General features: G+C 50.1%; 10 protein-coding genes across 10 annotated transcripts; 6 read left to right on the top strand and 4 right to left on the bottom strand.

The window, feature by feature from the left end:
- Nucleotides 1-738: 738 nt before the first annotated feature.
- N7509_010544 (B-type cyclin nimE) lies at nt 739-2,387 on the bottom strand (the record flags this gene model as incomplete). Its single annotated transcript, XM_056635181.1, has 4 exons — nt 739-839; nt 903-1,041; nt 1,098-2,264; nt 2,379-2,387. The coding sequence occupies 4 exons, from the start codon at nt 2,385-2,387 to the stop codon at nt 739-741; spliced, it is 1,416 nt and encodes a 471-aa protein (XP_056485801.1).
- Nucleotides 2,388-3,463: 1,076 nt separating this feature from the next.
- N7509_010543 (mitochondrial 54S ribosomal protein uL2m) lies at nt 3,464-4,736 on the top strand (the record flags this gene model as incomplete). Its single annotated transcript, XM_056635180.1, has 2 exons — nt 3,464-4,567; nt 4,635-4,736. 2 exons carry the CDS (start codon nt 3,464-3,466, stop codon nt 4,734-4,736), a joined length of 1,206 nt encoding a protein of 401 aa, XP_056485800.1.
- A 961-nt stretch (nt 4,737-5,697) lies between these two features.
- On the top strand, nt 5,698-8,663 carry N7509_010542 (putative C6 transcription factor Prf; the record flags this gene model as incomplete). The annotated part of the gene is made up of 7 exons (XM_056635179.1): nt 5,698-5,987; nt 6,106-6,390; nt 6,451-6,970; nt 7,033-7,524; nt 7,592-7,840; nt 7,909-8,396; nt 8,459-8,663. 7 exons carry the CDS (start codon nt 5,698-5,700, stop codon nt 8,661-8,663), a joined length of 2,529 nt encoding a protein of 842 aa, XP_056485799.1.
- Nucleotides 8,664-9,558: 895 nt separating this feature from the next.
- N7509_010541 (uncharacterized protein) lies at nt 9,559-10,838 on the bottom strand (the record flags this gene model as incomplete). Its single annotated transcript, XM_056635178.1, has 3 exons — nt 9,559-10,233; nt 10,346-10,658; nt 10,723-10,838. 3 exons carry the CDS (start codon nt 10,836-10,838, stop codon nt 9,559-9,561), a joined length of 1,104 nt encoding a protein of 367 aa, XP_056485798.1.
- A 704-nt stretch (nt 10,839-11,542) lies between these two features.
- N7509_010540 (ribonuclease P protein subunit p40) lies at nt 11,543-13,201 on the top strand (the record flags this gene model as incomplete). The annotated part of the gene is made up of 8 exons (XM_056635177.1): nt 11,543-11,686; nt 11,745-11,889; nt 11,980-12,042; nt 12,117-12,218; nt 12,290-12,430; nt 12,487-12,627; nt 12,695-12,821; nt 12,931-13,201. The coding sequence occupies 8 exons, from the start codon at nt 11,543-11,545 to the stop codon at nt 13,199-13,201; spliced, it is 1,134 nt and encodes a 377-aa protein (XP_056485797.1).
- Nucleotides 13,202-13,758: 557 nt separating this feature from the next.
- Nucleotides 13,759-14,610, top strand: N7509_010539 (uncharacterized protein; the record flags this gene model as incomplete). The annotated part of the gene is made up of 1 exon (XM_056635176.1): nt 13,759-14,610. The coding sequence occupies one exon, from the start codon at nt 13,759-13,761 to the stop codon at nt 14,608-14,610; it is 852 nt and encodes a 283-aa protein (XP_056485796.1).
- Nucleotides 14,611-15,760: 1,150 nt separating this feature from the next.
- On the bottom strand, nt 15,761-20,952 carry N7509_010538 (bifunctional ATP-dependent DNA helicase/ssDNA endodeoxyribonuclease DNA2; the record flags this gene model as incomplete). Its single annotated transcript, XM_056635175.1, is given in 7 exon segments — nt 15,761-16,063; nt 16,080-18,277; nt 18,334-18,595; nt 18,646-19,140; nt 19,199-19,294; nt 19,350-20,083; nt 20,136-20,952. The coding sequence occupies 7 exon segments, from the start codon at nt 20,950-20,952 to the stop codon at nt 15,761-15,763; spliced, it is 4,905 nt and encodes a 1,634-aa protein (XP_056485795.1).
- A 605-nt stretch (nt 20,953-21,557) lies between these two features.
- N7509_010537 (uncharacterized protein) lies at nt 21,558-22,023 on the top strand (the record flags this gene model as incomplete). Its single annotated transcript, XM_056635174.1, has 2 exons — nt 21,558-21,817; nt 21,939-22,023. The coding sequence occupies 2 exons, from the start codon at nt 21,558-21,560 to the stop codon at nt 22,021-22,023; spliced, it is 345 nt and encodes a 114-aa protein (XP_056485794.1).
- Nucleotides 22,024-22,386: 363 nt separating this feature from the next.
- On the bottom strand, nt 22,387-23,473 carry N7509_010536 (carbon-nitrogen hydrolase family protein; the record flags this gene model as incomplete). Its single annotated transcript, XM_056635173.1, has 5 exons — nt 22,387-22,743; nt 22,819-22,897; nt 22,960-23,243; nt 23,309-23,401; nt 23,462-23,473. 5 exons carry the CDS (start codon nt 23,471-23,473, stop codon nt 22,387-22,389), a joined length of 825 nt encoding a protein of 274 aa, XP_056485793.1.
- Nucleotides 23,474-23,716: 243 nt separating this feature from the next.
- N7509_010535 (exosome catalytic subunit DIS3) lies at nt 23,717-26,860 on the top strand (the record flags this gene model as incomplete). Its single annotated transcript, XM_056635172.1, has 2 exons — nt 23,717-23,912; nt 23,964-26,860. The coding sequence occupies 2 exons, from the start codon at nt 23,717-23,719 to the stop codon at nt 26,858-26,860; spliced, it is 3,093 nt and encodes a 1,030-aa protein (XP_056485792.1).
- Nucleotides 26,861-26,883: the final 23 nt, after the last annotated feature.

Below are 26,883 nucleotides of genomic sequence, written 5' to 3'. Positions count from 1 at the left end.
AGAATCGCATGTAACTTAAATCACACCTTGCACCCATCAGAGAAAACCAGCTAATCTAATACAACTCAAACCCAGACAGACCAACCCAGCTCGCATTACCCCTACCAACCCAACTGTCTCATATCCATACCCCGAGTAAAAAGGTGGATGAGAACATAATAAGCTCACCAACAAAATCAATCAACGACTATCCGGCCTTGAGAAGATGCTTTTTGTTCCATGTGCGGACCCTACCTCGATAGTAGGAGAAGGGGGGATGAGGATGAGGAAAGGCAAGAGTCCACCCCAAACCTCGCCGCAAAGAGACATGGAAACAAACGAGAGATAAATCAATGGTGGCAATAAGTTAAAATTCCGATCTGAAAAGAAAAGGAGTAGAAGAAAAAAAGATAGAATCCGACGCCGGTCACGCGAACCGATAACAAGAATAGAAAGGTATCAGGGTAGACAAGAGAACAGACACCCCATGCAAGAAGAAAAGCAAATCAACCCGAACAAAACCACAAGGCTAAAGCGCCGAACACCCCCCGGTCACAGAAGACAAAAATGCCGAAGCGCACAAATTTAATCAAGCCATCGTTAAGAATATGCAAAAAGGTATCTGATACCAGCACAATGAAATGCCAACATATGGAGGAATTGGAATCCCTGGTCGGATAGTCGCAACAGCCTTGGGATCGTCATGAAGGACAGTGACATTGGCGACGCAGGGTTAGCATAACATCGTCAACGGCATGATTACTGTTCGCTGTCCTTGATATAAGTGTACGGCTCCGAGAGGGAGCTGTCAATGTACATGCTGTGATACTTCTTGGCCCACTGGCGTGTCAAGATAGAGGCTGTGATCGAAAATGTCAGAAACGCAGATTCAGACAGAGTGAGTAGAGGAAGAGGAAACATACCCTTCAAGAACTTCTTGCTGGCATACTTCTTGAAGAAGGCCTCGTGAGAGACAGGGCGGTGGAGGTAGTCGATCATTAGGCGGAAGACCGGGTCAATCTCCTCTTCAGTGTATCCGGCGTAGTGAGAGAGAGTGGCATCCTATTGGGAAATGGTCAGCTAGAAACAAAAGGAAGTAGATGTGGGAGAGAACGAACCCAAGGACCACGCTCAAGAATTAAACGAGCCAGGTACATAGAGGCGGCAGCAATCTGGCTCTGGGGGAAGCCCATGAATCGGTGGTCGAGGAGGCTAATTTCCATAAGGTACTTGCCCAGAGTTCGGGTTTGGATGTCGTAGTTGTCGGCCTTGGAGATGCGACGCAGGAAGTTCATGGGGTTGGGGAAGCTCATGTTGTACTCCAGGGTAGCGAGAACGTGGCGTTCCGCATCGAGGATTTCCTTATCAGAGAAGGTCTCATCGGCGACGTGGCTGAAGTTGGCGACGTGGGGAGAGAGGACTTCCTCATACTTGGAGGCGATGAACATGGCAGTGACACCAACAAGCTGGAGACGATCCAAAGCAACAACCTCGGCGGAGAGGAAGCGGTCGATGATGTTGACAGCCAAGAACAGAGTCTCGGGAAGAAGACGGAAGCGTGTGTGAACCTCAATTAACCAGTCGACCAGAATGCCACGCATCTTCCACTCCAAATCCGGCTGGTGGTCGATGTACTCAGGATTAGGCAGAGTCACTAGCTCAAGGTCTTTGAGATAGTCGAAAATCTCCACAACGTATTCCGCGGCCATCAATGGGTCATCCAAGTCCTCAGTGTCCAGGTCGAGGGGCTTTTCACCCGACAGCACCTCCTCTTCCACTTCCTTAATAGTTGTGTCCTTTTCCACCTTGAGCCGAGAGTTCTGCTTCTTCAGTGGGGGCTCCTCTTGAGCTTCCGCCTTCTTGTCCGATGGGCGTTTGTGGTTGGTGATAGCCCCGGGGCCACTGACTGGCCGTTGCTTGACCTCGGGCTTCTTCGTAGCGGGACGAGGTCCGGAATTGGGTGCTCGGCTGTCCTTGTTTCGTGTTGGCTTCTGCACACCACCCTGTGGCTTTGTGGCGACTTGACCCTTCACTGTGCTGGCCTTCTTGCCGCCCTTGGTGGCAGCAGCATCGCCATCGTTCTTGAAATTGCTGACATCGCCAAGAGCAGGGCGAGGGGCTCGAGTGGTGGCTGCGGTAGCTCGCTTGGTCTGCATCGGCTTCTTCACTGCATCAACGGCACCCTCTGTGCTAAGAGCGGCGACCTTGGCCCGCGTAACACGCGCCGCGGGGCCGTTCTCATCGTTCTCGTTCATCGCGCCTCGAGTGCGGAGACTAGTACGCGTCTATGACGGAGTTAGCTTTAAGCTGAAGATTGACCAGAGCCCGTAGTGAGCTCTTTGATACAGGGCGTGAGATTCGTTCCAAAACACGAGCTGTCAAGGGTTTGTTCAGCTTACCATAGGCATCGCGCTAGACTCGGGGAAGAGAAGAGGGAGACGGGGCAAGGTGGGAGAAAAGGAATGGGGATCTAAGGTAATTCTCCTTGTCCTGTCCGGCTCAGGTCAGCATTCCGTTGGACATAATTGCCCCCAGTGGAGACCAAAATACCAGACGGTCGTCGAGGTCAAGATGCACGTACCACGCGTGAAAATGTATTCACTTGAAAGGGACTACAATCGCCTGTTGGCAGATGTAGTAGTCGGGACAGTGTCGAGTAAAATGAGTCGCAATACACGCTGCATACAAGTTGATATTGATGTTGAGTAAACCCGCGTTGACCCTGGTCCTGCCGTTCGGAAAACGCGTGCCGATCCGGGATTGAAGGGTGTCGAGGTATTCAAGATCACACGTGGAATCCTGAGGATAGGATTCGGGCGAGAATAATGGAGTTGGGGAGGGGAGGGGGGTATCTTGAAGTGGAATGATGATGATGATGAGGGAAAAGGAAGAACCTGAGAGGGCCAAGCGATGTTTGGGCCCTACTGTGCTAGCGCGGAAAACCGGTCAAAACTGACTGACGCCCCACCTGCAAGTCGCGCAGAGCTCGTTGTACACAGCTTCAAGCGTGGAAAATACCGCTATTTGCCTTTCAAACAATGTTGTTTTTGTGTTTTTTTTTCTTTGTAAATTGGAGATTGAGGATCCAGAACTGAATAGGCAAATGGAATTCAATATTTGGTCCAAATGGAAGGGTAGATCCAGCAATGAAGGGGAGGTGGCAGGGCGGTATTGCCTGTAAATACGCGTATGTATTGATGACCTCGCGCGCTGGAGCAATGCCACGTGACAGTCAACAAATTCGTTGCCCGGCAACGGTGAACACAAGTCACGTGTATGACATCCCTCCTGCCCCAGCCACAGTGGCTCTTGCCTCCCTACTTGTGGCGGTGCTGTTGCTGCTCAAATCACGTGAACCCCGAACTTTTTGTTGCCGGTGCGGAAGGGAAGCAGCAGCGTATTGGACTGTCCGGTTTCTTCGTGGGAAGCACTCCATCACCATCTTTGCCATTGCGCATTCTCCGTTGCTTGGTTCACTTGTGCCATGCTTCTTCAGCCTCGAATTGCCCTCCGGGCAATTCAGCTACCCTTTAGGTCCCTGCCGACCCTCCCAGTTCGCCGATTTGCATCAACGGAGACCACATCCTCCGACAAGCCTTCAATCTCGACATTCGATGCTAGCGCGACATTTGCTCCTCCCCCAACCCGAGATGACTCCGGTGTCAAGATCCGCACATACATTCCCCGTACTCCCGGTGTCCGTCACTTGCGCCGGCCAGTCAACGACCACCTTTTTAAAGGCCGCCCCATTCACCGATTGACCTTCCCCAAGCGTGGTCATGCCAAGGGTGGACGTAACAACAGCGGTCGAGTCACCGTTCGTCATCACGGTGGTGGTGCGAAGCGCCGTATCCGAACTGTTGACTTCTTACGAATGGCCGCTGGCCCTCATTTGGTGGAGCGTATCGAGTATGATCCTGGACGTACCGCACACATTGCTTTGGTTCGCAGCAAAGAGAACAAGCAATTGAGCTACATCCTTGCTCCCGATGGAATGCGAGCAGGCGAAACCGTGCAGAGCTATATGTCTGGTATCCCCGAAGACCTGTGGATGAGTATGGGTGGTACAGTCGATCCTGGTGTTTTGGCAGCTCGAACTGCATGGAGAGGAAATTGCCTTCCTCTGCACATGATCCCCGTTGGAACTTCTATTTTCAACGTTGGACTACGCCCCGGAAAGGGTGGCCAGCTGTGCCGTAGTGCCGGTACCTATGCTACTGTCGTGGCCAAGGGTAGTGACTCTCGGCAGCAAGAACTGGAGGCCGATTCAACAGATCAGCCCGAAACTGAGAAGAAGATTCTGTCCCTACGTGAAAGGCAAAAGCAAGAGCGTCTGGCGCAACACATTACTGTTCGTCTCTCCAGTGGTGAAAGTCGACTGATTCACAAGGATTGCTGCGCTACCATTGGTATTGCCAGTAACCCCAACTATCAATACACCCAGTTGGGTAAGGCCGGTCGATCTCGATGGCTTAACATCCGTCCTACGGTTCGAGGTCTTGCTATGAACGCCATGGACCACCCTCACGGTGGTGGTCGTGGTAAGTCCAAGGGTAATGTTGACCCGAAGAGTCCTTGGGGTATTCCGGTATGTCCTTCTCGCGTGGTGAACTCCCTCTCTCGTTGCAACACTAACTTTTCTTTCCTCTTTCTAGACCAAGTCTGGTTACAAGACCCGTCCCAAGTGGAAGATCAACAAGGCCGTGGTGCACCCCAGACCCCGCAACCAGGGTCAACGCCGCCGTGGATACAACTAGGCTGAATCTTTTGTCTCTCCGGTTGCCAGTTGAGTATTGCACTTTTGCCTTGCAATCAATGCTTTTCTCTCTTCTATACCTCAACCCCGTCATTTCAGGGGGTTCTGTACGATATCTTGCCTCCATGTCTCTTTACACGTTTTGGAAAATATTGTTTTATTCTATCATTGGTTGGATTCCAGGCAGAAGGGGCACTGTATAGTATGATGGTCCAAGGCCACGCCCATCAAATGGAAGCAAATAGATCGATCTTTGTTCAATCTTGGCATGTGTAAATGTAGTCATAAATACTCCGTAAAGTGCCCCGTATTCTCACATGGTTCGTATTCGGAAACCTACTTGATCCATGTAGATACGAGTGGCTGAAGTTGAAACTTGTCAACTTGTCGTGCGATCTGCGGGTCGACCCTTTGCTCTGCGGGACCCGCCCCGACCTCTCCAGGCAGCGCTGGTCGTACGTAGACGCCGATCTCTTTGACTCGGAGCCCACCTCCAGTTTCCTTGTCCGTTTTTCCATAGTCTCTTTTCGAAGCTCGTCGAAACAACCAAACTTGAACTTAAAAAATTATATTATTTTAAAAATTAAAGAAAAAAAAAGGAGGTAGAGCTCAAGCAAAGATAGATAAGTTGTAGCAAGACCTAAACCTTATGGTAATACTGTAAACTCTTCGTCCTGAAGGTCGGGATTCGGGATTGGACAGCGCGTGCTCGGTCTGATACGAAGGGCAACTTCTCATCGCGGGCTCTCCGAACTTTTTGTTCTTGCTTATACCTCCCACCGAACACCAACCTTACCCCCTTCAAATTATGAACAGATCGCGAATGTGACTGAAGGTCTGCCCTCCTTACCTCATTCCGAAGAAGCCCCTGCAAGTCATTCACCCTGATAAGCGGTGGGCTGTCACTTTCGTCATCGCTTTGAAATCCGATCATCATCTGCCTGTTGGCGATCGCGCCCGCCATGGACAATCTTCCTCCCTCCGCCTTTTCGCAAGGCTCCTCGTCGCAATACCCAACCGAATCCAACCTATCGAACGCGGATTATGCAATCGCAGACAACGGTTTCTCCGCTGAGAATGGTGCGCCGGGAGACAGCAACTATGTACCGCGCCCGAAGCGAATAGCCTGTGTCGTCTGCAGGCGCAGGAAACTTCGATGTGATGGCAAACGGCCCAGCTGTGGAACTTGCTCTCGCTTGGGCCATGAATGTTCCTACGATGAAGTACGCAAGAAGAGTGGCCCGAAGCGGGGGTACGTGAAGCAGCTGGAAGCGCGATTAGGTATGACCTGCCCATGAACCAGTCGCAGCCGACGTCGCCGCAAAATCGGGGGGAATATTGTTCTAATGATTGTCAATTTATTAGCCCAGGTTGAGACGCTACTCAAAGGCCAAGATGGTGACCCCGTTCCAAGAACCTCGCCCCCTCAGCGGCAAGAGAATGCATTCACGGCCCCCCCTCCCAGACGACAACATCCTCGTCCTACCGGAAATCTCAGGCCTAGGCGCTGACCTGGGAAACTCAATACCCTCCTCTACAAATGAAGCTAACGCATCTCAACCGAACCCAATGCTCTTTCCTAGCGACCCCCAGTGGGATATGATTGGTCTGGGGTTAGAGGAGCCTCTTCCGATGCAGGATGTCATTGATGAACTGTAAGTGGGCTCTACACCTTATAACTGTTTGACATAATGCTAAAAGATTGTAAATTCAAGAGAGAGTATATATTTCGAAAAGATCCAGCCTATGCTGCCCCTCCTTCATCGACCTCGATACTTCACCAATCTGAATCTTGCTCCTCATATGCGCCCGCCCATCTGCCTTCGATATATGATCTGGTGTCACGCAGCATCGATCAGTGACAAATACTACGGATTGCACAATCATTTTTACCACCGCGCCCGCAAATATGCTGAAATGGATGAAATGAAAGGGTTTGGAGAAAACATTATCACCCTTTCGCATTGTCAGACCTGGATCCTCATCGGCTCATACGAATTCCGCATGATCTACTTCCCACGAGCATGGTTAAGCGTCGGAAAGGCAGCCAGATTGGCGCTTATGATGGGTCTGAACCGACTGGATGGTACTGGCCTTGATGTGAAGCAATCCATGTTTCCTCCAAAAGACTGGACTGAGCGCGAGGAGCGCCGACGCACATTCTGGATGGCTTTCTGTACAGATAGGTATGCCAGTATTGGTACTGGCTGGCCCATGGTTATTGATGAGAATGATGTGAGTTATCACCTGAAGGCTGTCTCTATTAATACTGGACCGCAGTTGCTAACTGGAGCTAGATCATGACCAACCTTCCCGCCTCTGAAGAGGCATTTTTGAAGAGCAAGCCACAGCGAACGCTCAGTCTATCTGATATCATCGCTGGCGAGGGTGTCACCACTTTAGCACCGTTTGCTTGCGTATGTGTGCTGGCCAATCTTTTTGGTCGCAACCTGAACCATATTCACCGACCGCAGCCCCAAGACAACGACCATGACCTCAATGGGGAATTCTGGAAGCGGCACAGAAGCCATGATAATATTCTTCTCCACATCGCACTTTCATTGCCTGACCACCTTCGTCTTCCGGGTGGCATGGACGATGTAAATGTCATTTTCGCCAATATGAACATTCACACATCAACCATTTGTCTTCACCAAGCAGCAATATTCAAGGCCGAGAAGAACAAAATGTCGAACCAAATTGTGACTGAGAGTAAACGCAGATGTCTCGTTGCAGCAAACCAGATATCCAGCATCATGAAGATGGTCAGCCATGTTGACTTGACGATTGTAAGTTTGGGCCGTCATCGTTATTTGATTTGGGAAGTTCCCAGAACTTCGAGCTAACTGATTTCAGCTGAACCCATTCATGTCATTTTGTCTCTATATATCAGCCAGGGTCTTTGTACAGTATCTAAAATCCCGGCCGGATGATTCAACTGTTTACTCTTCACTGCAATTCGTGATTTCCGCACTCAACGCGATGAAAAACAAGAATCCATTGACCGAGTCATTCCTTGTTCAACTGGACGTTGACCTTGAAGGCACTGGAATCAAAGCCATGGAAAATGCAAAGTACACTTTTGCACACACCGCCGCAGTCATTGTGAGTTCAGTCATTTCCTCGTTATCTCTTTTATATCTTCAGCCTAACATTATGATTCTCCCATCTAGCAATCATATTGCCCGAGTCAGGTAGAATGTCTCTCTATCTACGATGTTAGAGACCCAACCCGCCCTGGAAACCCGGACCAATCAAAACCTGATAGCACAAACCAAACCGGCCCGGCACACAGAACTACCACATTGCCCAGCCGTTATAGAGACAAGGGGACCGTTGATTCTGATCTTGGAAGTGCTGGTAGCAATGCACAACACTTTAATCCTCTTGCGCGAGGCTCGGCTATCAAATCTGATGCCATCGGCCAAGGAGGCATTGTGGACATGGATATGGACTTTTCTCCAGATTTCGGCGGGCTTGGTGACAGGAATCCACCATCCGATCATCCCACCCCTTCAACTTTAAACTCATCCTCGAACACATCCTATTCGATGTCCGGAATCGACAACCCATCCCCGGAAAGAAACAGCAGAGTTCCGCCTCCACCCAACAGAGTCAATCTTCTGCCTTCGACAATGTCCACTCCGTTCACATCTCTCCTGTCAGTACCGAGTCTCCAGCGATCCCGGATCTCAGTTCATTTGCCGGACACATGTACTCCAGCAGAAGTAACACCTCTCTTGGAGATACCTCCTCCGGGAGGACCTATCCCGAAACCCCGGGTTGGGATATGTCGGCCACGAATCCCAGTCTGAGCAATGTAGACTTGAGCAGTCTCAACGTTGACGCTTTGAGCGAGGCCCAGTGGGCTCAGATCTTGGAAAATAACGGCAGTGGTCCCGGGTGGGAGAACTGGCGTCCATCATGATGCAAAATGAAAGAATCCTACAGCCTGAAGGACCATAATCCATTGTGGCTCTGGAACCTTCGTTTGTAACATAACACATAGTCGATGGGTAATCACCTGCCCGGCATCGTCATGATCATGACAATTTGGTTGAATACCATACCGCCCATTCGATGCGGCAGGATCACACCAAACACAAAATCCCCAGGGAAAGCATATGGGAACCTTATACCGCTGCTCTCCGTTCCCACGAGGAACCTTCGCATCCTCTCTCCCCTCTCCCCGAGGTTACAAGCTTAAAACAAAGCGAAGCCTCGCGCTATACAAGCACGCTTGATGATTCGCTATCATTGTGGGCTGAACGACCTGATGATGACGATATCCTTTAATGTAATTATTCTCCACTCTCTAATTTGGTTGATCACGATGGTCATCACTTCCGAGAGATAGCCACTTTCAAGTTGATATCCACTAGGATAATGGAGATGAAGAAATACGCAAGATATAACTTTCACATTATGACTCAAAGCTAGATGTCGTTCGTAATCTTGATCAGATACTGTAATTTTCAAGTTGTATTACTAGTATCTCGCTGGCCGTATGCAATAATTGCGGCCTGGAGGCCTAGCATCACGTTAGTGCTATACTATGGGCACCTATTTAATCGCACTCTGTGAAAGGTGGTAGTAATAATCGTAGTATTCTACTGTATATATCGTATAAAGCTTCCATTATTGGTTCCACATTGTTTTTGATCAGCAGATATTTCCCGGAACTTTGGTTCAACATGGTTCCTTCTTCATCTCGAAGATTCAGTCATAGGCAGCGAAAAAGGCAGAAATACCAGTGAACCATCGCCAGTTAGATACTGGTATCACCGGTAAAGTCAACGCAGGACTATGTATGTATGTCTCCTTCAGAGGCTACCACCACCAGCACCGACAATCTTCAAGCCACCAGGGCCACCACTACCAGGGCCGTCATTGGTAGTTGAGTAGGCCAACCAGTAGCGAGAAGGATGCCAGGCAACAGCAGGAACCCCGGCATTCATACCGGTCAAGGGTATAGTGTAAACGCTTTCACCCGTCTCAGCATGGAAGATCTCCAGACCATTCCCGCCACAACCAAGCTCATCACAAGCACCGCAAAGGAAGCGACTATCAAAGCTCCAACTAACACCCCGGATCCCGCCGCCGTTTTCGCTGGATAGCGTCCGGCGACAGATCCAGTCTGTTGTATCCCAGAGCGAGATTAAGGCGTCGCTGCCGCCGATTGCGAGATACCGGCCCGTTGGGGCGAGGGAGACGGCCATGCAGGCTGAGGTGTGTGCGTTGAGGGTGTGGAGGATATCGAAGGAGGGGTAGGACATTATTTTTACGGTTCCGTCGCCGGTTGTCGCGAAGAGGTGTAGGTCGGGAGAGGAAGGGGACGCGATGTGGTGGGAGAAAGTTGTGGCATTGGTTTGGACGGGTTGAGGGTGGGGAGTGAGGGCTGTGTATGTACTTGTGCCGGGCTTGGAAGCTGAGAAAGAGTTCAGACTGGTGCCATTGCTTCCGTCGGTGATGATGTGGGGGGGATGAAGGGGATTGAACTGATATAGGTATCAAAGTATCATCCTGGGGAGAAGCTCGGGTTAGCTGAAGCCTTGCGCCGCAGAGTTGTTGGGTTTCCGAGGCTGCCTGCTTTGCTGCTTGCCCACTCACCTTCTTTCCGACGACCATTGCGCTGCCATCGGCAGACCAGGACAAGGTGAAGGCTTCGCCGCCAACGTCAAGTCGGCTCACGCATGTCTTAGAGCGCACATCCCAGAAGCGCACTGTGCCGTCTGTCGAGCAGCTAGCCAATTCTGCGTCGCGGACGGGGTTAAATAGGACCTTCTCTATACCCGCGGAATGGCCACGGAGCTCGGTTGAATATCGAGGAGCAGGGCGTTCAGGGTTCCAAATGCGCAGGGTGCGGTCAGCGGAGCCAGTCGCAATCAGCTGGCCGGTGGGATTCCATGCTAGTGTACGGATGCTGTCGGTCCCGATGAGGTATTATGAGCGGCTGATTCCAATCCGACGCGAGATAGAGGACATACGTGTGTGAACCAGGTCCTTTTGCAGCAGGATCTTGGTAATTTTGGGTCTTGACGCTGCCAAAGACGAATGCGAAATGTTCCTTTGCGAGGAGATCACGACGCGGAGCGGGTGCCATGGCTGGCAGCTCCTATGGAAATTGGCGACTGCTTCTGTGGGATTAGTAATTGGTGCCCTGGTCCATATATATCTGCATCGGCGACAAACATAAACGTCAGAGGGTTGAGTGATGAGTATCTTGGAGCGCGGACTTAACCCACGTCTATCCACGAAGATCGTCACCGACTGGGCGGAGAGCATATTGCCGCCTCAGGCATGAACTTGGAAGTGTCACGAAGAAGGGTTAATGAGATTGGATATAGTGTGCTGGTAGTTCAAAGGGTATATCAAATAATATAACTAGGAGTACAGCTTTGGAGTAAGGCAACTTCATCTTCAAGTTCAAGTTCCTTGGAAGTCTTGAAGCGAATATAGTGACGGGAGCGGGCCAAGACGAGATGGAACTAGATGATAATGGAATGGCGATGGAGGAAAAAGCCCTCAGAGCCATACAAGTAGCTACTAATAAATACTACTACTACTACTATCAAAGGACCAACGCAACATGTAAGCCACAGGTCTGAGGCCCTAGGGCCTCAGTAGATATCCCATATTATACTGCTAGTACTACTAGTAGTACTAAGGTCTACTAGAGCCTATCGATAAGCACCTCCCCCCCGAGCTCCCGAGCTCTCCAGTCCAACTTGGTTGAACTTCAAATTTCATTACCCTACTTCCCATATCACCTCGCACCTCTTGACCCTGACTGTTGGACTCTGCATCATGTTTGATTTCGACGACGGCGCGTCCGAACGTGAAAAATGCTTCACCACCGTCACTCAACTGCCTGCGTTCGTGGATCCCAAGCAGATCCCGAGCAAGAAATCACCTTTCTCCACCATTCTCAATCACCCTCTGACACACACGGTAATTGAACTTGAAGCCTCCCATATACTCTGTTCATGAGACTGACAACCTTGCGTAGGTTGAGGTCATTCTTCCAGAGGCAGTCTATACCAGCATTCAGTCATCATTAGATGCAAAATTGACCAAGCCTCGATATGCTCGAGTATTCATGTCCCCCGCTGATATACTCGACGGTGATTTCTTCAACACATATATCAAATCTGGTATCTTCTCTCTGCTATGAAAGACCTACTCCCGGGTACTACTATAGCTCGTCCAACCCTTTTGGATTCAAAGGCCAACACTATTTCCAGGAAATGTCATCATGATCTCTGAAGGCCGTTCAGGCTCGGATATCGTATTCACCCTACGAGAAGGTTAGTGTTTCCCCAAGTCTGTAATAACGCAAGATGTCACGGGTTTTACCGGCTGACCTTATTGAGCTATTCAGGGATCTGCAAAATCGAATTGGGGAAAGAAATATATGAGCGCACAGGGCTGAACGGAAAGTCCATCCGCAGTGGCGGCAGGAAACATGAAAAGGAAAGATTTTGTATGTCTCGAGTCCCCTCTCTCTTCGACGGCGTTACTACCGAGGGGGCCTTGATCTAACCTTGCCACTAGTGATTGAACTGAACCTTCGACTACCCTCAATGTTGCATGGCAAAAAGGGCTTCGAGCGAATTGTCTGGGCGTTCAAAAATGTCCTAAACCAGTCTCTGACATGGCTCTTCTGCGACCTGGATCCTGCGAGCCAGGATGATGGTAAGTTTGTCCAATCGCGCTTCAATTTGACGACTGACATACTGACATGCGCAAAGAATCTAAGCCTATTAAGGGTCTTCACCCACAGCTTCTTGAATCAGCACCAGCCCAAGCTAAGCTCAAAGATGTCCTGACTCCACCTCTGCAAGAATTAGTATCGAGCCAGATGCCTGAGGCAGAAATGCAAGAAAGATGCGGTGCAATGTCCGAATGGATTGCCATGGTTCAACTTGGATCCCCCCCGTATCTCTACCGGAGATTCAGTCGATCCGTATCTCAGTCGCTACAGCGTACCGGAGTTTGATAAAAACGATACCGTTGATCTGGTCAGCTTAAAATGGCGGGGGTTCATTTCATCGGCTTGGACAATGCAGCTTTTCTTGACTCTCATGTGAGTGACCATGGTCCTAACCCACATGGGAGGCCCCAACCCTTGCTCCTATACCCTGACGACCTTTGAGCGCGAAAATACTAATTTTACCCCAATCGGGCGGCGGCAGGTCATCTACTGCAAAGCTCACTTCGGTCGAGCCTTCCTCTTGGTTTGTGATTTCGTCATCGGCATTGGACAGGCAGGCCGTTGAGGGAAGAGATGGGTTTAGCATCGCAGTTTCCCCAAATATATTGTCGTCAACTACAGGGATCGATGCGAAGGCTGCGACAGAGGCAGAGGCAGAGACAGAGACTCAAGACCCTGAAGCCTCTGCGCTGAATACTCGACATGCCATTTGCTGGGAGTTTGTGGGCGCTTCCGCCCTTCACAGCCCATGAAACTCTGTTTCCAGGAGTTCAAACATTCAATTCAACTTAATTCAAAATTCCATTGGCCTGGTGCTAGTGGCTATGCAGGCGCTTCCTCCATGGGAAACCACAACCGTCCAACCCCACGCCCAACCCTGGTAGAATCAGAGGAGATACGGCATAGGGCTACAATTATGATAAAAACGGTAGAAGAAAAGGGAGGCCCAGCAGAGTCCATTCCTAGGTTCAAGTTGACTCTGTATCCAGGGTTTCAACTGCTCCGACATCAAAACAGGCACCGCTATCAGGACAGCCTCCGACATCAATATAGTCGTCATCCTTCACCCACTTTACCTGACCCCCAGCATTCTCTACTTGCTCCTTCTTTTCCCCCCTCTTCATACTCTCTTCATTCACTACAATCTATATACTAGCAAACACAAAAGCTACTTGCTTGTCTATTGCTTAACAGACTCGCTCTCGCTCTCGCTCTCACTCTCACTTTCACTTTCACTTCCAATTTCACATCCACTCTCACTCTCACCCACCTTTCATTCATTTTCGCTATACTCTCGCTCCTTCCCGCCATGAGTGACTCTATCGTCCACGGGCTTTCCAGCGAAATCAACGCATACGATCATTATACGAGTCTGGACGAAACGTTGGGTGCGCCCATGAGCATGGACGATCTTTTCAAGGAATTTAACTGGGACAAGGAGCTAGACGACTTGAACCTGAACACAGGTGCCAAAGAAAGTGTCTTCGCTCCGACTAGTTATATGGATGGATCCTTGGGATCCACCGTCGATCCCTCGAAAACCATTACCACAAAGCCTTCGGAGACTCTCACTATCGACCCCTCGAAACTCATGAATAGTATCGAGCCCTCGGATACCATCACTATCGAGCCTTGGAAGACCATCATTACCGAGCCCTTGGAGACTACTAAGGGGCCTTCAAATACCACCAAAGAGGCCTCAGAGACCCCATCGATCTCATCACCAGTAACCCCAGATTGCTCTGTACCTATGCCTCTACCTATACCGATGCCCATGCATGCGTTCCTCAAGACACTCCAGGAGCCAGTCTTACCCCAGTCATCATGTGACTTGGAAGAAGCATTTATCCATGGCCAGATGTCCATGTTTCAAGAGCGTCTCGCGGTTATTCAAAAGCAAAAGTTTCAAACAAAACAGGGCTTTCAGAAACAACAACAACAAGAAGAAGAAGAAGAAGAAGAAGAAGAAGAAGGGCTTCAGCAACGACACGAGCTTCAGAAACTACAAGAGCTTCAGAAACGACAAGAGTTTCAGCAACGGCATGGACTTCAGCCACCGCAGAGACTTCAGCAACAACCCTGTCCTTATGTTCCCCAAGAAATGCCATCCTCCCCCCCAGCTGACCTCTTGGATACACCCTCCGACAAATGGCCACTTTGACCTGCCTCAACACCCGCAGGATCCCAACTGGGCACAAAAGCAAGCCCCGGCCGAGTCTCAGCCCCAGTCCAAACCCCAACTTCCGGTACCAAAAGTTTACGAATTTGACAACAAATTTGTCACGAACTTTTACGCCAATCCCAATAACCATGCCCGATGGGCGTACATGTCTGATGGGTCGCGGAAATATTTAAATGCGCCCAAGGAGTCGAATAGGAAAACAACTGGAAGAGTTGAAGATGGGAGAGTCAGCAGAGTATAGGGCTGTTTATATTCACATCTTTTGTCGCAGCCTCCCTTCTTGTATTGATGAGCGTCCGTCTCTTGGTCCTTTTCTCTCCGTTTCCTGTCTAATTATCATTATCATTGTTACTTTATGTTATGAGCATGGGGTTTTCTAAGTTGCTCGGAAGTGTACACCGGGGCGTTTAAAGCCTGAGATGTGTCCTCGAGCTTTTTTTGTATATTGATTTTTGAACTGTCTTCATTGAAATTGCTCAATATACTATCTTTATCCCTCAAGTCTTGTCCGAAATTGTGAATTCAGGATCGAGTGTGTATTGAGTCAAGCGATGATGAAGTTACAAGCCTGTATGATGGGGGGAGATTTGTTCATAACACTTGACTCAAAATGAATTTTGTTTGAAGTTGCTTTTACTTCCACCCTAGTATTTACCAAGACGCCCGTATAACTTTAAACTTCATAGAAGAGCTATTGTGTGGCCACGAGTTTGCGTGACTGCCAGCTAAAATGCTATCGAACTTTTACCGCTCTGTTTATCGACTTGGACCATCTGTCCAGGTGTAAAGGATTTTTGAAGTCTCCGCGACTATAGCAGAAACGACGTAACTATGAGTCGCATACTGCGGATAGCGAGGCCAAAGCTACAATTATTTTCAATATCTTTTAGGGTTCAAGTTGACGGATAGAGTTGGTAGAAAGAATAGCCATATTGTTTAATATCGATCCCACGCCAATTGATGGTTCCATGAAGTCCTGTAACGCCTGTGAAAACAAAATCATACGCTCAATACTCTGGTGAAGCTCCATGCATGCTACACATTTGTTTGTTCGCTAGCCATGCAATGTTCAAAATCCTAAGCAAGTTAAAAAAGAGAAAAGAAAAAAAGATCGAGGACCATTATGAGGCTAGCCAAAAACATCATTAACCAAGTCCTGGAGGATAGGTCTGTTGCCAACAACAGTGTTTCCATTGAAGACCTTTGTGCCCTTCTTTGCGGGTTTGCGAACACCTGTAGGCTGCCGAGACCCCAACGGGCTAAGTGGCTCGCGTGACGGCGACATTATATTGGCGTTCGGGGGATTCTTCCTTCCAGAACCATGCTTCTTGCCGACCTCGGGGGAATGGTATTGCGTGGAGGTTAAGGCGGTTGGTTGGAAGGTGTGATTTTCCGCAGCATCTGGGGGGCAAATTGTAGACCCAGCCCCTGCCTTCAACGAGACGAACATATTTGCAAAGGAGCTCGTTACCATCACGGAGAGTTGATCTGCTACCCACAACAAGAAGCTTCGTGCGGGCACGTGTGAACGCAACATTGACACGTCGCCAATCGCGAAGAAGGTCACCGACATGATTCTCGGGATTGTTTCGGACGCAACTGAGAATGACGACCTCTTTATCACGGCCTTGGAATTTATCTGCGGTGTGCATTTCAAGATCTGGCGAATATCGCCGAAGAGTCTGTCGGAGAACGGCGAGTTGGCTGCGGTAGAATGTGATGACACCGATGTTTTGAGCTGATATCCCGCTGGCGATGAATGACTCTACAAGTTGAGAGCATATAACGGCCTCAGCGTGATTTACAACCCGTTGTCCCTGTGCAGCTTCGAGAGCTGCGGTACCAAGAGGATCAGTGTTCACCAAAAGGGTTTTGGCAGAAGGATCCACTAAATCCCGGAGCCAGCAGCGCCCATGGTCTGCACCCATACACATTCCTTGCCCGTTTGAAGAGCCGAAGCCAGCTGAGTGGAAATTCTCAAGGGCATGGATGTTCGGTATCTCGAGTGAGCGAGTAGCGACCTGCGCGGTGCCACACTTTAGACGACCAGAATAGATGAGCGTATTTGATAGTAGCATTATATCCTCGCACATGCGATATTGATGTTCCAGATTGACAACAGAGTCTGGCTGGGAATCAGAAAGTAGTTTGAAGAGACTGACGTCCAGTCCTCCTTCTTGAGCTGCCTTGTTCTGCACCAAGGGAGGAAGCTGGTAGTGATCACCGACAAGGATGAAAGTCCTGGCCATGCGAATCGGACCCAAGCAGACCGGTAGCGTTATTTGCGATGCCTCGTCGACAATGCAATAGTCAAAGATACGCTGGTTGAAAATGGGATGGTTCACACCAAGGCAAGTCGTTGCCACAACCTGGGGCTTTTCGTATGAATCTTTCAGTTCCTCGATGGTCTTCTTTGGGGTTGCCGCCAAATCGGCAAATTCTTGTACATCCGGATGGATTTTGGTGGCGGCACCAATCCGAAGAATACGAATGTTATCATCGCGTATTTTGAGCAGAATATTATCGACCGCGGTGTGGGTATAGGAAGTGAGGAGAACGCTTTTCCCCTGCGCAACGAGAGCCCGAATGATGTGAGCGATGGTGGTTGTCTTTCCAGTTCCAGGCATACCAAGAACCAACGCGTAGTCTTTGGCGCTCATGACCTTGTCAATTGCTTGCGTTTGGTCGACATTGAGACTGTCAGCACCGGAAATGGCATATGCGGTGGGCGACGACTTGAACTGGGGGGCTTGACCCTCAACAATCAGTCGTCTGAGATGCCTTGCTTGGTACAAATCCTTGTCCATCATGCAGACAAGATTGTTGCGAACAAGAGCCATGCCATTGCTGAACTCATCCTTGTCGATCCGATAGACGACTTGTTCATTGGGGTTCTCCAAGGCTGACTGTCCAGCACCCTCAATTTCCATAATGCCTTTGAAAGACTGATTTGTCTTGGTATCGAACCCAGCTGTTTTTGACCTAGCATCGTGTAGTTTCCGATCGACAGCAGCAGTGATATGGGATGCACTGACGTGGACAACGTACCCATTCGCGAGGGCAAAATGCCCCTTCTCATCCGAGACAACAACTGGTTCACCAACGGAGATCTGTGATTCAGCGAAGGAGAAGTTGGGGGTTTTCTGTCGTTTGTGAAAAGTGTAACGATAACGATTGATTTTTGAACCGTTCTTTTCCTCGGATGCAGACTGCGGATCGATGACCACATCGCCGAAGCAACGGCCGAGGGGCTCTCGTTCATTGCTGAGCAGAGTCCACAATTCTCGTCGGAATTTGACCAAATTCCCTTCTTCTTTGGTGAGGAGTTCATCCCATTTGCGGAAGAAGTCACGATCTGCTTGACCTAGATGCTGTGTCGCAGCCTCAAAATCGTCACCAAGGGCACTTGTTTCGCCGTCACCACCCTCTGCGAGCTTATGGTAGATAAGGCAAGGGGTTTTCGCATAACACCTATTGCACATGCGCGCCTTCTTGAGCATTGGAGGGAGTTGCATTCTCTCACGGATGAACCCCGCCAGTTGGTTGCGAACTTGCAGCATCTGAACAAGTTCGTGCCGAACACCCCGAATACTGAGCGTTCTGGCAGTTTCAAGGTAGTACAAGAGACCGAAAGTGACATCAATATCTTGCGCGACATTAGTAAAAACGCTTTGGAATCTCGTCCAGAAGCAGGAGTCATACCATATCGATCGGATAGAAGAAGGGTGTACAGAGCTGTTTGAGCTCTGTGGCCTTGATTTGTATCCCGTTTGCCGGTTTTCAACTCCAATGGAACCACCAGATTCTTAGTCCCCTCCTTATCACGGCACGCGACTTGGACTGTGGCATCGATGTTTCCCTTGAGTCCATACATGGGCGACCATACATGTTCTTCAACCTCAAGCAATTTGTTAATGCTCAAGTTGAGTTTTGCACTGTTGCGATCCTCCACAGTGGAATCGGCCTATTGGTGTGATGAGTACAATATTCAATCGTTTATTCAATATCACTTACCTGCGGACTCGCATGTAGGAAGGTTTTTGCCCAAGCTAAAACTGTTGGAATCTTCCCCATGATTTCTTCAACTGCTTCCTGGACACTCATGTTGATTGCATAAAGCTCTTCGATATGTCCCAGGAGGACACGTTCAACCAAAGACCTCAAAGAGACCATGTCCCATTGATTAGCCTTCAGTGCTTCCTGGAAGACCTCGTGGAAGAAGACACCGAATGCTTGCGGTTTCTCCAGCTGGGCGAAAGCTTTGATGCGATCTTGGAGAACAGCACGACGTTGACAATCAATCGAATCCGCCACCACTGTGGCGGATATAAGATGATCGGGGTGAAGGATAACCATATGGTTGGTGTTATCCACAACACAGCAGCCGGAGGAGTCGTAGTCTCCGATCAAATGAAGATATGAGTCCTTGCTGCAAGGAGTGTCATGCCATGACTCTCTCAGGATGATGACCTTCCGAGCCTTTGTCTTCTCGTCTTCAACAGAGAGCACCTACTAGCTCGTCAGCTGAGCTCGCATTTCGGGGATGGGGAGACAGAGTGAAACGGACCTGCTCGGGTTGTGTACGCCCTTTCGGAGTCACATACGTGCTCTGCACAATCTCCACGACCTGGTAACGTTTGATAGCTTGGCGACCCTTCATTTTCTATTGTTGGACTGTCTTAGTATATAACTAGGGAGATTCACTAAGAGTAACAAACATGGTCTCCGTCCTGTCCTGCTTCTTTCATGGTCTGTTCTATCGCATCCAAGTCGATGTCATCATCGAATTCGTCCTCGGACGATGCTGCTTCAAAGTCTTGAGCTGGCATATTCGGTGATTTGCCCCGTTTGCTATCAGCCGTGGCTGCAGTTGAAGAATTCGCCTTCTCAACAATATTCTCTTTGGAGGTAGCGGGTTTAGACGAATCGATATGTTCCTGCTTCCCATCACATTCTGCAAGAATCTCTTCGAAGTTGTCATCGAAATCTCCATAGTCGTCATCAAAGTCGTCGGAATCATCAGGTTTGGTTTCATTATTCATAAGATTATTAACAGTTGGCGGTTTACTGTTCATTATAGGTGGTTGCGCGGGAGGCTTCGGTTGTAATTTGTCTGCAGCAAAGCTAGACCAGGCTGAGGAACCGAATGAGTCAAACTCATTCCGATCCGCGGCCGAATCGACGAAAGGGTCCGCCGAGGCATCTGCCAAGTCCATAAGATCTTGATCGAGGTCGTCATCTCCAAAGTCTGACGAGTCGCCCTCGAAATCAGTACTATTGGCGGGGTTTCGATCATTCTCTGGAACAGGAGGCATTTGTTCGGCACCACCATTGCCCAGACCTTTACGATCGATTATAGGAGACGAAGAGCGGCATCGCTGCGCATCAACGCGTTGCCGTAGTGGAGAGGAGCCAGGGGGGCCCCATGTCGGCTGGCTGGGGCGGATGGATACTTTTCTCAATGGTCTCAAGCAGGAAGTTAATCCGCGATGGTTGCTTTCGACCCGAGTCCAAAACATTGCTACTAGTGCGGGAGAATATGCCTCGACCAGAGCCCTGCTCTTGTCGATTGAACCGCCGTCTCTTCGCTCGGGATGTTGGCCATTCGGCAGCACAACTGATGGATCGCCTCAAGCCCGACGAATCCCGACTCGTTCTCCCCGAAATGGGGGTTTGAGGAGACGAGGAGAGAAGGTTCGCAAGACGGTTCGGAGGAAGGTCCTCGACTCCACCAGCCATATTCTTGTCCATATAGTTATTCCACAGCTCCGCCGCAAGATCGTGTTGGGGGGTCTTGAATAAAGCTTGTATGGATTGAAGATCGAGGGGTTCTTTTGATTTTTTCGAGTTCGCGTGGGAAGGGGAACCGGCAGGAGATGAACTGTGTCGTCGCTTCTTTCGACGGCCGCCCGGTGTTTGGGACGAAGTATCAGGGTTTGAGCTAGCAGGTATATGCTGCCAGACAACGTGGTCCACAGGAGTCACTTCCGGGCCTGGCGCTGGGTTGAAGGAGTCTTCAGCATTGCTTATTAGGTCTGCAAGTGGGATCCGATTGCCTGGTGTCTGCGGACATTCTTTGGCCGGTCGAGGTTCAGTCGCAAGAGCTTCTGCGGATGTGTTGTTTTTTTCAGGAGACATATGAGTCGGCTCCACGACGCCATTCAGCCATGAACTCTGATTCTCTTTATTCCCATGTACAGGCTTCGTCTCGTCCTTCGAGGTCGTTTGGTCGGAAACAGTCTCCTCGTCTTGAAAGCGGAATGCATTCAACTTTGTACGTGAACCGGAGGAGATTGGATATGATTTATTGTTTGTCGACATGCTTGCTGGGGGTCGGATGATCTCCAGGAAATTCCAAGGTCGTGTTTAAAGTGGATAATGATGCATTCTCGAGGCCTCGGCCCTGGGTGAATAATGTGAGCAATGGAACAAGAGCTCGCGGTCAGCAATTGGATCAAAAGACGTACTAATTTGGGAGTGATGTGTATTCCAAAAAAGGGCAGTGATCAGATATCGGAGATATTACAGACAGCCTCGGGACTCCCTAAAGGTTGTTGGTGTTTTGGGATCCGATAAGAACGCGTCGGAGTACGTGGGACGGGGTAGTAGCGCGTTGTGAGTGGCTGCCAGGTTTGTCAGGCAAGAACGACCAACTATTCGACACCCGAGGTTTCAGGCATCGGAAGGCGGACAAGGAAAAATCGCCCAACTTTGACTAGCGCATAAGTGGTCAGCTCCCCCAGCGGCCTTTTGCGGCTTCAACATCAATCCGCCCCTCCGCTCGTCGCTTCCACAGTGCCATACCAATTGCGATTGTTGTCGTCATATAGGCAAGGCGATCGACCATCGGCCTTGATATCCACCTTGAAACCTCTCAACTCCGCCAGTTCCAATCTTCCCTAGCTCCCGACCCCCTCGTCCTCAAGATGTCCGCTCGACCTGTGTCGCAACTCCTCCGCTCGCGCTGCCTGCTGCGCAGCCCGCAAACCCTCCAAAGATTCTCGACCCAAGGCGCTCTCCGCGGCGGTGACCACGGCAGCCACTACGACCCCCCGACTGGCTGGCTGTTCGGTGTCAGGCCCGGTCAGAAGTACGAGAAGGAAGGCTGGGAGGGTATCTGGTACTACGGATTCATTGGCAGCTTCCTCGTTGCTGGCATTGCATATGTTTTCAAGCCCGACACCTCGTAAGTCCTCATCTCTTCCTCGTGGGGCCTGTTCCAAATGGGCTCTCATGACTCAGCACCCCCCCCCGGAAGGCCAATATGACCCGTAACCTTGCGTCACTGGTACTAATTCTGATTGCAGCATACAAACCTGGGCTCTTGAGGAGGCCCGCCGGCGACTGGAGGCTGAGGGTATCCTGGAGGATTCCGAGAAGGCCAAGAACTAAATGGACCGTTTTCCGGGCCTATTCTGTACACTGTACATAAAGAGATCGGAAAAGGACAATCCCGGTTTACACCTGTACCACCTGCGGTGGCAGATATGATGTTCCGTTCCTTTTCTTAGATGGGGTTTTCGCATTTCTTTCCATTTTCATTACTTGTTGTACTACTTGATATTCCGTTGAGTCTTCTCTCCATCACATGAATAAAGATGGATCAAAACAATGATATTCATCATTCTCATATTTCAAACTCGCCTAGCTTCGCCAAGATGTCTCTGAGTCATTGTACAAGATTGTTCCGTTGACCTGAGCGAGACACGTTTCTATATCTTCATTTCTCCGTGGCGGAGCGTTCTCCGCTTGGCTTTAGACTTCCGGGTAGAGATCAGTCCGTCTCAGTAGAGGCATTTCTCGTCTGATCTTTGCCACCAGATCGAGATCTATTTCTGCTGTCACAATCTCCGGTTCTTGGTATTCGTCGCCGAGCTGTGCCACGACCTCACCCCACGGGCTGATGATCATGGAATGGCCATAGCTTCGTCTCTTCTCATTATGAGGGCCTGCCTGGGCAGATGCAATTACATAGGACTGGGTCTCTATGGCGCGTGCTCGAAGTAAAGACTCCCAATGAGCCTTGCCAGTGGGGACCGTAAATGCTGATGGGTAAGTGATAATCTGGGCATTTTGGCGTCTCAATGCAAGGCTGATTTCCGGGAACCGTAGCTATATACGTACAGGGCCAGTTAGATACCAGGTCATTGATCTTGGAATCAACAGGTTTTATTGTCTGGCACTTACATCAAAGCAAATTGCCAACCCAACACGCCCAATGGGAGTTTCAAAGGGAGGGAGAATACTTTGTCCAGGCTGAACATTGCTGTTTCTAGTCTTAGTGAATTGTAGAGGGCTGGCAGGTCAAGAACATGCATGATAACCTACGTGCTCTCTTTTAGAACAGGACCCCCTTTGATGTCGACATCAAACAGGTGAACCTTTTGATAGTTTTGGGTGATGTCGCCTTTATCATCAATCCAAACGAGGGAGTTCTTGAGCCTGTTCTCAGAGGCAATGCCATGGATCCCAACATTGATGTGCAGTCCTGATAGCCTAGCTGACTTTTGAAGCTCGGAAACAAAGTCTCCTTGTTCGGGTGACTGGGCCAGCGAGAGAGATTCCTCTGCAGATGAGGCAATATAGTCTGCAGCCTCGGGAAGAAACAGCACCTATAAAAGCATTAGATATGACCAGCTGAATAGGAAAAAATTGAGTCGCAGAGAATTTTAATTACCTTGGCGCCTGCAGCAGCAGCTTTGCGAACTAATGTCTGACACTGCGCTAAATTGGAAGTTATGCTTGCTGTTGCGCATAGCTGACCCACGGCCTATATAGAAGAGTAGTTGATCAACATTCTGCTTCAAGCCAGTAAAGATAGAGAACCTACGGCGAGAACCATGTTGAAACTAATTTATGATCAAATCAAATCAATTTTTTCGAAAGAAATAAGAGAAATGTGCAGGTGGTAAGTGGGGGAACTTGCTCAGTTGCTCCTCCGATGAGGACATCGATAGGCGCTTACTCAGCTATCGCTGGGTGCGATAACCTCGCCCGCAAAGATTCCTCGTCCAGCAGTTCTCATTCACAACCTGTGTCTCGCAAGTTGCTAGCTGCTTCTTTCAGATACATACCTACCGCTACAATGAAGAGCTTGAGGAGAGATCTCTCCTCTAATCCACAGGCCTCTAATGTCGCCAGCAAGGTCTTCGTGAGATCCACTAAAAGTGGAAAGGTGCAAAAGATTGTTCGCGAGCTCTATCTGAGGCAAGACATTCCTTGCTCCTCAAAGCTTTGCTCACTATGCCCCTCGATTGCTCCCTCGGATGCCAATGGAAACAGTGAGAGCTTCCCCGAATCAACAGACCAGACCGACTGCTAACCTAAATCAGTTGCGCCATTCGTCCTCTCCGATCGCCCCGCCGGCACTAAAGCATTTCCTCGTGGACATTATCTCGTGCCCGACACAAATGCGCTTTTGAATGGCATGGATCTTTTCGAACATACCGGCGCTTTCTACGATGTGATTATTCTCCAAACCGTCCTCGAAGAACTCCGCAACCAGTCGCTGCCACTCTACAATCGTCTGCTTTCCCTCATCAAGACCGACGAGAAACGGTTCTACCTCTTCTTCAACGAATTCCGCCTTGAGACACATGTCCGACGAGGCCCGGAAGAGTCAATCAACGATCGGAATGATCGTGCTGTACGCGCAGTGGCGAGCTGGTACGAGGAGCATCTTGGCGCATCGGCGAAGAAGGGCAAAAAGGAAAAGTCCGTCCCTGCGATTGTTGTCATCACCGATGACAAAGGTAGCATCAAGAAGGCAAAGGCAGAGAAAGTGACGGCTTTGTCGCTGTCAGAATATGTCTCTGGTCTGGAGGACTCGGAGAAGCTGCTGGACATGATTAGCGAAGCGCGGGAGGCTCGGGACTCCAAGGGCCCGATTGGACAGCTCTTCTACCCAGAATATCTTTCCATGTCAAAAATGATGACGGGATTGCGGGCCGGAAATCTTCACCAGGGCACTTTCAATGTATCGCCTTACAACTACCTGGAAGCATCGGTTAAGGTCCCAGCATTCAACAGGCCGCTTCTTATCCTAGGACGCGACAATAGTAACCGTGCCATCTCAGGCGACATGGTTGTCATTGAAGTTCTACCACAAGATCAATGGAAGTCTCCTTCCACCAAGATTGTTGATGAGGAAGCAGTGACTCGGAACGACAACCCCGATTCCGAGGAGACCGAGGCCGTTGTTTCTCAGAATGAGCGCAAGGCTCTGCAAGAAGAGGTTAAGAAAGCACACGGCAAGAGCTCTGAGGGAAAACCTCAACCAACCGCCAGGGTTGTGGGTATGATCAAGCGTGGTTGGCGTCAGTATGTCGGCCACGTCGATGCTGGCTCCACTGGTTCTCAGGCCGCCTCAGGTCGCCGTCAGCAGACCGTTTTTGTGTTGCCCATGGACAAAAAGGTGCCCAAGATTCGAGTTCGGACAAGACAAGCTGGTGATCTTATCGGCCAACGTATCCTTGTTACTATTGATACTTGGGAACGGGACTCTCGGTACCCCACTGGTCACTTCATCCGATCTTTGGGTGAGCTAGAGACTAAAGGTGCGGAGACAGAGGCTCTTCTCTTGGAGTACGATGTGCAATACAAGCCATTCCCTAAGTCTGTTCTGGACTGTCTTCCTTCTGAGGGACACGATTGGAAGGTCCCCGCCACTAAGGAGGATAAGGGTTGGAACGGTCGCCGAGATCTCCGCGATCTCCTCATTTGCAGTATCGATCCTCCAGGATGCCAGGATATTGATGACGCCCTTCACGCCCGTCCGCTACCAAATGGCAATTTCGAAGTCGGTGTCCACATCGCAGATGTGTCACACTTCGTCAAGCCCAACAATGCCATGGACTCCGAAGCCAGTGTTCGTGGTACCACTGTATACCTGGTCGACAAGCGTATTGACATGTTGCCTCATCTTCTTGGAACGGATCTCTGTTCTCTGAAGCCTTATGTCGAGCGCTACGCCTTCTCCGTCCTTTGGGAGGTAACCCCCAACGCAGAAATTGTGAAGTCGGATTTCACAAAGTCTGTTATTCGCTCCCGTGAGGCTTTCAGTTACGAACGGGCCCAATTGCGCATTGACGACCCATCCCAGACGGATGAGCTCACCGAAAGCATGCGTAATCTTTTGAAATTTTCCAAGATCCTCCGCCAGAAGCGTTATGATGCTGGCGCTCTAAACCTTGCATCACCAGAAGTCCGAATTGAAGCCGATAGCGATGAGGTGGGCGACCCCTTGACGGATGTCAAGACCAAGGCCATGCTCGACACCAACAGTCTGGTTGAAGAGTTCATGCTTCTCGCCAACATCACCGTTGCCTCCAAGGTCTTCGACTCCTTTTCGCAAACTGCCCTGCTACGACGCCACGCCACTCCCCCACCCCAGAACTTCGAGGATCTGATCAACCAATTATCAAAGAAGCGAGGTATGGAGCTTGACGTTTCCAGCTCCGGCGCTCTTGCCAGCTCGCTCGATCGCTGTGTCGACCCCGAGAACCCGTTCTTCAACACTCTCGTCCGTATCCTGGCCACCCGTTGCATGACCTCTGCCGAGTATTTCTGCGCCGGTGCCCATGCTGAGCCTGAATTCCGCCACTACGGTCTGGCCTCACCTATCTATACCCACTTTACGTCGCCCATTCGACGATACGCCGACCTGCTTGTTCACCGACAGCTCGCCTCGGCCATAGGCTACGAGGGTGAAGATGGTCACGCTGTCATTGAGGGCGTGAACACCCGAGGCAAGCTTGAGGACATCTGCCGAAACATCAACTTCCGACACCGCAATGCTCAGTTCGCTGGCCGCGCTAGTATTGAATACTATGTTGGGCAGGCGCTCAAGGCTCGTGGTGAGAAGATGGCAGCTGGTGGCACCGACTCTGGTATTGATGAGGAAGGCTATGTGATGCGTGTATTCGAGAACGGTGTTGTGGTCTTCGTTCCACGTTTCGGTATCGAGGGTGTTGTTCGGTTGGAGGACTTTGTCCTCCCCGGTGAGGCTGGCTCTCGATCTGTTTCGGAGCGCCGCGAATTGGCAGTCCACCGAACTACTCATTTCGACCCCAGAGAGTACACACTTCGTGTTGAGGAGAAGGGTCACTCCGAAAAGGAACGCGGTGTTGATGTGGAGCTCTTCCAGAGGGTGAAGGTGAATGTCAGCTCGGTCAAGGAAGAGGGCCGAGGCGCTGGCAAGAGACGTGTTCGGATCCTGATTACCGAATAAAGATATGAGTTTTGTCATTTACT

This window comes from Penicillium cosmopolitanum, assembly GCF_028827165.1.
Source record: "Penicillium cosmopolitanum strain IBT 29677 chromosome Unknown utg000009l:1.0-9042332.0:1.0-9050551.0, whole genome shotgun sequence".
Taxonomy (NCBI): Eukaryota; Fungi; Ascomycota; class Eurotiomycetes; order Eurotiales; family Aspergillaceae; genus Penicillium; species Penicillium cosmopolitanum.
Note: the sequence above shows the minus strand (reverse complement) of the source record. Positions and strands in the feature narration are given on the sequence as shown.